The sequence below is a fragment of the Pinus tabuliformis genome, chromosome 6 (genome assembly GCF_031772625.1).
Source record: "Pinus tabuliformis cultivar Carrire ecotype Pingquan chromosome 6, CPIR1, whole genome shotgun sequence".
Classification (NCBI taxonomy): Eukaryota; Viridiplantae; Streptophyta; class Pinopsida; order Pinales; family Pinaceae; genus Pinus; species Pinus tabuliformis.
The window spans coordinates 307,949,895-307,961,541 of NC_142292.1; the positions used below are offsets into that span (position 1 = coordinate 307,949,895).

Genomic DNA, 11,647 nt, shown 5'->3' on the forward strand with positions numbered 1-11,647 from the left:
ATAAGAGAATCACTTCATCACATATATACAATTTAATTAACCATAAACATTCAACACTCTGCTTTCACTATATGAACTTGACCGTAACATAGGTACCAAAAAAAAACTATATGAGCATAAATAATAAAACAAGTACAAAAACAAGAAATCTAAACTAATCAGGTACAATAGCTTACCAAGCTAGATCAGTGGACCCTTTCTTACACCAACAAGGTAGCCAAGAACTCACAGGCTTAAATGCTTTATAAAGTCAGTGAATTATCAACTGTGACTTTTATTAACCTTCAACAAAAATACAATTTACAAAGAATTCCAAATGATGATTTCTCTCCCTCACAAAATATGCAATTACAAACTCATGATCCCCTTCCTTAGACCTTTGAGGTCTTACTTATACACTCAAACTAGTGGGTAAGGTTAAGATCCAATCTCATAAACTTAGAAAACAAATTTACAACTTTAGAGGAAAATCTCAAAAATCTAGTTTTTTTGCAATTTTATACAAATTGGGGTTAAAGAAAAAACCTTATCTTATCGACTATGATATATTTTGGAAATATGTTTATGTGGAGTCTAATTTCCATATTATGAACAAAAAACTCTCTTGGAATTTCCAGATTCGATGCCATGGCCTCAAAAATCGTGCATGAAGTTGATTGTTTGAATACTTTTGCCAATCTGGGTTTTGCAGAAATTTTGTACAAAACTGCTTTGAAGAAGTAGTTGTAATTTTTAAAAAGTATTGAATTTTGGAAAAAAAATAGAGAAAAATGTAAACTCATATGTTGTGAAAAAACCCATTTCTCGGATTCATGAGATTCTCCACCATATGCATGTAAATCGAGGCAAAAGATGGTAGTTTAAAATTGTTATCTATTTTTTATTGTAGCTTAAATCATGTGCTAGGATTCCACACGTGTGATCTAGGTATATTCTAGTGCTTGTACAAACATGTTAGCCCCATGTGGCACCTAATTTACCATGCTAGAGAAAATAAAAACATATTTTATAATTTTGCATTTATTCTCTCCATTCGTGCAAGTGTAGAATTAAGTATCGAACTGTTGAATTGGTACCGAACCAAGTGAACTGCCAAATTGTTACTGAGCTAGTAGAGAAATATAAATCTTCATATTCGAACATGCTTCTTGGCCACATAACCACATTAGTAAACCATCATTGGTAAAACCATGTTAAAAATGCATTTAACCATTAAAAAGATAAGAACTCCATCATAATTAACCACAAGGTGAAAGAGGTACATTTAACAAAGTTGGTGGTATAATTGTTATGGAAATTTCCATAAATGCGAGAATACGACTTATAAATGGAGACTTTATATATTGAATGATATGGCATATTCAGAGCCTAACATGGCCACTATGGACTTATAAAGAAATCGAATGAAGTTCTCACTACAACATCAACTGGCACAATCTGTGCCTTTAGGTTCTCAGTTCAAAGTCTTGGATATTTCTCTAGATTTGACAAGTGTTCCGCTGACAGATAAGATAAATTTCCACAGCCAAGTTGGGCAAATGCTATACAATGAGCTCAATAGGAATGTAATGACTATCAACAAGGCCGAGAAGCTGCTGGAAAAATATGCATCCAGGTTAAAGAAGGAGAGAGCCAACTCCAGGGCTCTCCACATGCAGAACGAGAGCTTCAAAGAGTTGATCATGAAGTTATGTGTGAATCAAAAAGAAAAAACTACCTTTGAATCCCTCCTTCAAAGTTCCCAAATAGAAATCCAAGAGCTAAGGAATAAACTAAAGATGTCAGGTAGTGAGCATGTGCAATCCAAAGAACTTACATAGGTGGAAGAAGAGAAGGAAATCCTAGCCAAAGAGCTCATTGAAAGGAATAATGAAATAGTAGCTCTCAAGCAATAGGAAACAAAGCTGAAAATAAGAATAGACACACATATTTGTGTAATAATTGTACCTAAAGATCCTCAAAACCCTACTGAACAACTCACTAAGACCCTTATTGAACTCCATCTTTCATAAGGGGAGCTTAAAAGGGTGCAGAATGATTTGGATGCTACCCAGAGAAGCCTAATGCAAAAAGAAAATAAGCTAGATGTTTCCAAGGCAAATGAAAACATAATTAGTAAGAACCTACAGGCAGCAAACCAAGAGATCTTTGAGTTAAAGGGAAATTTGAAAGGAAACATGTCTCTTCTGCAAGCCAAGCAATTGGTCTGGGATGAGATCATTGAAGAGATAAGGAAAAACTAGGAGTACATAACCTTGATGGATGAACAGAGAATTGTAATCAAATATTATGAATGCTTCATCCTATCAACCAAAGAGGATGGAGAAAAGAACTCCCAAATTTCCAAAAGTTTCATTCAGTTTGTGAATGAAAGGCCACTCAGTGAGTTGAGGCCCATAGATGTGGTGGACAAAGTAACTGCTATCATGGAGATCTCTAAAGTTGTCCAGAAGGAGGAAGCTAGAGTCAAAGCTGAGGAGTGCCTAGAGGTGGTATCAAAGGATGTGGCTTCTTTTAATGTCAAGTTTGAGAGGATTGTCAGAGCAGGGTTTCCCAACTATTGGGACTTTGGGGGAGTACTGATCCAGTGGGAAAAATATTGTCAAAGACTAGTGGAGGCCAAAAGAAAGGTAGATTCTTCCTATGAGAAGACTACCACTCTAAAGGCTAAGACCATAGTTAATTATTTAAAGAGGGATTTTTAATTGTTGGGGATGGTAAAGACCCTGTTTCATCCTAGACTGAATTACACAGGTCTGACCAATCTCAAAATAGCAAATCAATGGTTCTTCCGGGCTCCTCATTCAGCTCTAGCACTGTGGCAAAGATGCGAGCATTTTTTCAAGCCTCCTATACTCCAAATCATCGAACCATCAATGTTTCCTCTTCAACCTACCTATCATGACTAAATATACTGCAGATCGTGCCGACCATGACACTTTAATTTCATTTTTTATGTAAATATTTTTATTTTCAGTCAGTTAGTTAGAGTTTGGTTAGTATAGCTATGCCATAGAGCACCCTGATATTTTTCTATGATGAAACACTATAATAAATAAAGAAGTAATATTTTGTAACAGGCTCTCCCTCTGAGGCCCTATAAAATATTTTTATGATATAGAACCAAGGGTTGAAAATTTTGGTTTCCAAAAGAGAAGTCTTGTATACTGTCATTGAAATGTATGGTCTGCAGTAGATTAATACAATTTTTTGGCGATTGTGTCTCATCTGAATCTGTAGTATGTGTTCTTTTCTATGTTTATTCCATATGTTCTCACTATTCTTCATATATTGCATGTAGTAATAGCTGCTGGATATGTTTTCATGAATTTATGGATTCATATAAGTCAAATGTTGATTAAAGATGCCTATAATGATATGAAATATACTCCTTAAAATGTGCTCCATGTATCCTAGCATTCCATTCAAATCTTTGTCTCATCCATTTCACGTTGAACTTTGATGCACCAGATTCTTAGATTTAAGCCCTGTGTATTGATTTTCTCTCTTGCTCAAGTATTCTACCAAATATACTACAACGAATGATAAGTTATAGGTTTATGTGATGTTGGACATTGTGAATATAATATTAATGCTTACGTGAGTAATAATTTACATTTTGATTTTCATTTCCCCTCTTAAGTAATTTCTTGAACCAATTTTCTCTCAAATATATTAAATACTGTGTGTGATATGAATTCCCACCAAATATTTAAAAGACTCATCAAGATGTCCTAGGCATTGGTCTCTCCTCAACCCAGGGGCTGTCTCTAGGAGCTACAACACTTTCCTAAAGTTTCCATCTTGTTCCTCTTGTCCTTTGGCACATGAAAATAGTGAGGGAAACTTAAAATCCTCAAATGATCAACATTGGTCTTTACACTCGTGAAAAATTCTTTGGGTGTCTTGTCACCCAAGGCTTGATGAGGAGTCATATTTCGAACATAGAAAACAATATTTTCAACTTCTCCCCATAGAAACTTTTACAATTTTTGATCATGCAACATAGCTCACACAACTTCCATGATGGTCTCGTTCTTCCTTTCAGCCACTCCATTTTTCTTGAGGTAATAAGGTATGATGGTCCCCTTCTTGATTCTTGCTTTCTTGCAAAATTCAATGAACTCATTTGAAATGAATTCTCCTCCATTATCAAACCTTAAAACTTTGATTCTCTTGCTTGTTTGATTTTCTATCAGGGCCTTGAAGTCCTTGATGCCCAATATTAATGGAGTCTGGACAATATAAAATGCATTAGTGTTACACTGAGGGGAACTGTCAGGAAACAAATTCATCAAACTGCCGATCAAGTGATCTATGACCACAATTGATCTCGATCGTACCCCTTCATATTTCCAAAAACCACTAGCGAGGAAGTCCCAAGGGCAAGAAATGGTTTTCCAAAACCATCTATAGTTCGATGATGTATACATGACCAAATACCTGGGCCCACACATACTTTTTTTTATCTAGCACTCATATATATGTTTTTGTTTTAATTTTAAAATGGGGCCAAACTTTATTTATTAAAAGGGGAGATTTTTTGATTTAATTATATATATCTATATATATATATATATATATATATATATATATATATATATATATATATATATATATATATATAGATAGTATTAAATTATTATTTTTAGTTTTTATGGTATAAAAAATAATCAATTTTTATAGTGGTCGAAAATCTAGTTTTAAAATTGACAGAAACAATTAGCTGATGGCAGGGTATAAAAATTGGAAATTAATATTTTGTAAGGTTCAAAATTTGCTATGGGAGATTATGTAATAAAGAAATATCTCTAAAATTGAAGAATAAAGACTTATTTTATTCTAGTTCTTGGAGTAATTGTAGAGTTGTTTTTCTTTTCATGCCTTATCAGTCGTTGATGCTTTTCTTCCATTGATATGAGTGTAATGTAGCAACAAATTATTTAAGTTAGATTAATGAATTTACCTGGAATTTATGGTACTCATGTTTTTGTTTTGAATTCCTTAATGGGTGCTCCACCATACTAGAGATTCACCCATCTTTCTTGTTCTTTGCATCATTTCCTCTGCAGAGACAAAAACTGAGATTCGTAAGTGCCTTAGTGATTAAGACTTGTTTTCTTCATTTGCTTCTAATCATTTCTTGAAACCCTAAGCCCTGCAACCCTCATTTATCTTGGCCAATTTTGTTTTAAGGATAAGTTTCAGAATTAGATCACTCATTGCAAGTTCTCATGGTGTATCCCTTTGGCCACATATTTTAAAGTTTTCATCAATCTTTTAGATGTCTTGGACACTAGTTTCCCCATAGTCAGGAACTATCTCCAGGGTCACAACAAGACCTTTTCTAATTCAAAAAAAGGGATAGAAACATTCCTTTAGATACCATGCTTGTTAAATCCATGTTCAAATTTAAAATTGCACCTGCAAGTGTCCTTTATGATGATGCTTCTTTGGTAGGTCCATATGCTTGGATGAGTTGTTTGTTCACAAGTGCTCTCTAAGAGACTTGCTTCCATGCTTTTGGATTCTATAGAGTCTCTTGAATTCTCCTTTGATAAGTAACCCATTTCTTAACCATGATTTTCTTCCTTATTTCTTATTGAGTGGGATTCTCACCAAACATCCTTTTGATTATTTTATTTTCTACACTTTAACCACTTATTTGGTTCATTTCCTCCATAGAAACTAAATAAGAATTTCCCTCTCTACTGTAAATGAATCCATTCTCCTGCATATTTCATGTTATCAAAATCATGTGGATCTTCATCATCCACTTCTCTAGCCTATCTTCTTGTTTCTCTAGTTGCTAGGCATGATATATCATCGTGAGTATCGTGACAAGTAATACACCATAATAATACTTCATAAACAACCTTTTTAGTGAGACGTACATGAATCGAGATTCTTTGTTCTTGAATACGTTTGGTTCCTAGCCCATCCACCATTTCCTCATGGTGGATTCTAGTTTTGTTGTGCCCTTTTTTGGCACATCGTTCTAATTTGCACAACAATATTTGGTTTTTTTGAAAGAGATTCCATGCATCTTAGAACTTCTATTAATGTTTTTATAGTATTTGGGAATATATCTACTAAATTTCCTCTCTCAACAAGAAGCCAATATCACCTTCAAAAGATCCCAAATAATATTTCTAGGTTTTTGTGCAAGAGGTTTAATATCAATATGTAGCCTTTGCACATTTTGATTAAACGTTAGTTAAACTACTCAACCATTCCATTTTTATTATTCTTGATATTACCCAAGGTAGTGAATGCATATCTATTATCTTTATGTTCTGCCTATATTTCTAGGAAAAAATTCTCAAGGGAATTCCATGCATTAAAATTGTTATCTATCAAACCCTTGAACCATTAAACTGCATCATCTTTTGCACAAAATGCAAAAAATTCATTGTGACATCCAAATGTTTAGCTCCCTTGTTCTAAAAATCACACTTCTAAACTTGGCCAAATGATCCACAACATAAACTACATTATTTCCTTGGAAAATAGGGAGACTATTAATGGCCTTTCTTGGAATGTCATGAAGGGCTCTAACGATTTAAGAGGGATCTAAAGGCTTATAAATGTCATCTAACAATGGGGAAAACATGGTGCTTTAAAATATTTTTTGATTTGTAGAATTTGAAAACCAATCTCTTATACCTTCAATACAATCAAAAATCTAAATCTCTTGAATTATGTGATGCTTGATTTAACTTGTTCTCTCATCTTTGATTAAATACTTTTGGTTCAAAAAACTAAGGAACAATTCTTTGATATGTTCTTATTGTAACATGTTTCTTGATTAGATTTTGTTTATTTGAAGCTAGCAAATGAGTTATTTAATTCAATTTTATGTTTACTCATCAAATGTCGTGAAGCACAACTTCAAACACCCAACAAATGGATATTTTCCCCAACAAAAGGTTCCAAAATATTATGACCAAAATTCCTTACTTAAAGTGACAAGGTGCTAGATTTAAGTGGGACCCTAAGGGTAAGGAAGAAGGGCTACCCAATGCAACATCCTTAGCACCTTCACTCTCTTTATTCTTGTTTTCTAGCACAAAGGGGAATTCGTAAGGAAACTAAGTCCAATATGTGACAACAACATGAAAGGATTTTGGACTCGGAACATATTTTATTTTTGATTTTTCTTGAAGTAAATTTCATATTTATACAAATAAAAAACACAATATGAATTTTGGTGCTTTTAGAGGTGATTGAAAGTATGGCGTAATACCAAAATCAATTTAGGGCATATGGGGTTAAGAGGCCAATCTTATAGGTTTTTTTTTTTATAATAAAAGAGGGAAAATTAAGTGTTACAATAACATGCTACAACTAGGAGTCTAATTTGTTATTAATCAATTGAAAATTTTCCTTGTATGGCCTTTTAAAAGGTACAATTCTTAGACTTGTTTTCGATGGTATACTTTACTATGAAGTATAAATTATGCAACAACCCTCGAATATGATAAATGCAATATTAACACATTCATAAACAAAACAACAAAGAGATTAATAGAGAAATCACACACCTAATTCCTTCTAATAGAATAGAATAATTCTTCATATATGACCCTTGGAACAAATCCTTTTGCAAGTAGTTTTCAACATCAACATTTACCCTGATTGATTCCAAAGATATGCCTCAGATTAATAAGAATGAATCCCTTAAATTTGCAAATACTTTAATGAGATATTCAATAGTAGGTCACAAAAAAAATACCATACATTGTATAACCATCACAATTAGAGGGAGCCTCTCTTATATAGTGTTTCAACTCAAAACTCTCCAAACTAAAATAATAATATCCAACATGTATATCCAATATTTCTCATAGGAAAAACATAAAAAACCAATATCTCATAACTAATTACTAATGAAATGTTGAAGTATCGATAAGAAAATGAAGAATAAGGGACAACCATGCGGCATGTCCTCGTGAAGCATGACATTTCCCTAGTCTAAGGTGTGAGACCAAGATAACACATTTAAATGATATGTGTGATATTTTCATGAGTGATATCCCTCCAATATTCTTGAAAATATTTGCAAGAGAACAACCATAGGTGAATTGCTCCCAATCATTAGGGATTCAAATACCTTGGGAGTCAAAATATATGTCAAAAATAATAAAAAATGTTAAGGTGTGCTTTACAAGGCTCAACCAATTCAATTTCCAAGGCGCCAAAGATATCAAACCAATTGATATAATTTATATCCATAAATGGAGGATTCAACAACCATGTACTAGTGTGAAACCATTGTTATGCAGAAAAATCACTCTTGTGGACAAGAGAAATCTCCCTAGATTCAATGGTTGATTCTAGTAACAAAAAAACAAACTAGTAAATCTTTCCCTAAGTTCATTGCTGTTGAATCATAAGCAAAAGTACTGACACATAAAATCCATACCTTTCAAACGAAATTCTTAATGAAGATCCCCGCTATAGTTTGATGGAGTTCCTCAATGCTCAGAATCTAGACCTGCAAACATAATAACAACAAAGGATCAAAGGGATATGATAGATAAATGACTCAATAAACCTCGTACTAGTGATCAAGGAAACTAGTACCTAATATCATTATCGCTGGAAAAATAGAATTAAACATACAATACATCATCTTCATTGAATAATACAGTGGGAAAGAAACACTCTTTTGTATTAATATTGAATAATAAGGAACAATACAACCTTAGCCTTGATGACATAAGCTCCTCTCAATGGTCTCCAATCCTCCCCTTAGGTGACAATATTTCCAGCCCTATTCTAACAACATAAGTTTACATTCAAAATTGCTCCCTATCCCTCTGGTCTTTGTTGAATTTATAGGCCAATAGGAGGAGGTTTGAGATCCTCTTCTCAAGGGATGAGATCCCCAAAAGGAGGGATTAGGGTTTCAAAAAGGGAGGAAGTTTTCTGCATGAATAAAGGGATGAGGCCCAAGTCTATAGAAGCTTGAGGCTTTCAGTTGGGAAATATTCCTCCATCAAGGCTTCTAGAAATCACTTTTTATTTTTACTTACATCAAGAGATTTGCGTAGTTCATAATGGAAGACATAGTGCAGATTTGTGAAGTCCATAATGGTGAAAACTATGGTTGTCTATATTCTGGCTAGGAAACTGTGTAAATGCTTAAAATTAGGTTTTTGAGAAATCTAATCCAGGATTATTTTTGTCTTTGAGATTGTTTTGCTTATAACATTGCAGGGGAATACTTGAAACACTTCATCGGATAGAGAGAGATCTAGATTGGTGGTCATTTTCCTAATGGTGACAAAATGATGTGTAACAACCACATGCATCAACCTAAAAATAGTTTTTATATTCATGTAACAATGAATCTAGCCAGATAAGAAACATGTTATGGCCTCACCTCAAAATATGCACCAAAAATGGAAACCAAGGGAGCAAGTCTAAAATTACTAGTCATCCATATCAATACAAAATCATGTACAAGGAGTGTCCACATGAACAATAGAATCCATCAAGGTTGAAATCATGATATACCGTTTGAAATCTAGCCTTTGAGAGGGATAAATAAAATTGAAAACATGTGTATGTGAGGAACACTCCAAAAATTATCCATAATCATATGATTAAGGATCCATAAATTTATGCAATAACCCGCCTTTATCTAAGACACTCAAACATAGGTGATACCAAGATGGAATAACCTCCAAAACTTTTATTAGGGATAATACATAAATTGATATATAAGTGAACTACTCTAAGTAATGTGCCTTAATACCCACAAAATGGTCAATAGATGAAGTGTCACAAGGGAGAAAAGTATAGGAGAGTAGACATAATTAATGTGTGACACCCTTGCCAGCACTAAATTAAAAAAAATACCAAAAGCATCTAAAATCTATGATGAATATTACGTATATGATTATCCTCAATGTGAATACATCTATAATGATGAAATAAATCTAGGATCAATACGCTCCAAATGCAACCTACTTAACAAGGGTTTTCAAGCATATAATAGGGTTTTATACAATGTGAGGGGTAACATAACCAATACAAATGCTACTTGAACATATATATATATAAAACATAAAATTATACAAATTATTGTAACTTTTAAAATCTATCTTATGGTTTTGTAGATCAACTAACTTGTAAAAAATCACTACATCTCCATAACTATAGGATTTACAATTAAGATGTGTGTACTTCTAACATAATGCTCTTATAAGCTATATTTTAAACTAAAAAGATGAACATATAAAAACAAACTATTTTTAGAATAATATATTAATTGAGAGGAGAACTTAATATATAAGTCAATATATTTACTCTATACTACTACTTAGAATGTTGATGCCTTAGGAAATCATTTAGATAACCATTTTCACTCTAAATTATGCTAGAAACTAAATATTATAAAGAAACATAGGCAATTAAACAATCACAGTAATTTCTATATAAAGATTTTATTTAAGCCAAGTTGATAAATATGTAGTAAGTTACTAAAGTTTGAGTTTTGCGTGCAGGCATTGTTGGATAATGTTCAATGGGAAATATAACGAACCTAAAAGAGGCTTTGTGTGGTGTCCAAGTATTCAAGGTTGAAATGACACAATTCATGTGTAACTTGTGATATTTGAAATTAACAAAAAAGTATTAGAGAATTGGAATTCTTTGACATGTTAAAATTATATTTCTTTAGCAGTATATGTTAAGCAAATTTTAAAGTAATAACAATATAGATGCTTTTAACACTTAATATTATTGGCTTATTATCATTTTTATGATAATACCAAAGATTTTCTCATTTTCTTAACCTTCATAATATTTTTAGAGTTTAGATTGAACACCCCTTATTTGTAACCTATTTTTTGAAAAAAAAATGAAATAATATAATTATATATGTTAATTGGAGTAAAATAAACTATGCTATAAGGATAAAAAAGAAAATGGTGTGAAAAATGAGTATATGCTATCATTACATTTCTTAAGTAATTAGTTTAATTTAGTTGTTCTCACACATGTAAATATGCGTGTGCATGTGTGTGTGCGCGAATGTCCCTGTGTGTTTTCTTCCAAGGAAAATATTGTGAGGAAGCTCAAGGAATGCTTTCCCATGCTCGTAGATGGATTTCTTAGTTAAAAACTAGTGAGCCTCCCTTGAGGGATTTAAACCAGGCAATATGACATGGTGACACAAAACTACAATAACCAATTGAGTTAACTCATCAGGCTTAGTTAATATATATTAACTAAGCCTGATGAGTTAACTCAATTGGTTATTGTAGTTTTGTGTCACCATGTCATATTGCCTGGTTTAAATCCCTCAAGGGAGGTTCACTAGTTTTTAACTAAAGAATCCATCTACAAATATGGAAAAACATTCCTTTTATATATATATATATATATATATATATATATATATATATATATATATATATATATATATATATATATATATATATATATATATATATATATATATATATATATATATATCCCCAAAGAAAAGTGTTGCATGTTCTTTCTCTCACTAAAAGAGAAAGGTTACCTTTGGGATTATGTTAAATATGTCAATAGTCGATATCCCATTTTCCTACACCATATGTGCATATGGAATATACATGAACTACCACAAGTCATGTGATGAAATATTTTA

At 32.4% G+C, this 11,647-nt stretch overlaps 1 protein-coding gene across 1 annotated transcript in view; it reads left to right on the plus strand.

The window, feature by feature from the left end:
• Positions 1-10,687, plus strand: part of LOC149258542 (uncharacterized) — a 398,534-nt gene extending 387,847 nt beyond the window's left edge. Inside the window, exon 6 of the mRNA XM_089371974.1 lies at positions 10,515-10,687. Within this exon, the coding sequence (XP_089228100.1) occupies positions 10,515-10,593 (79 nt within the window). The 3' untranslated portion in view covers positions 10,594-10,687. The remainder of the gene's footprint in view (positions 1-10,514) is intronic.
• The last annotated feature ends 960 nt before the right edge of the window (positions 10,688-11,647 follow it).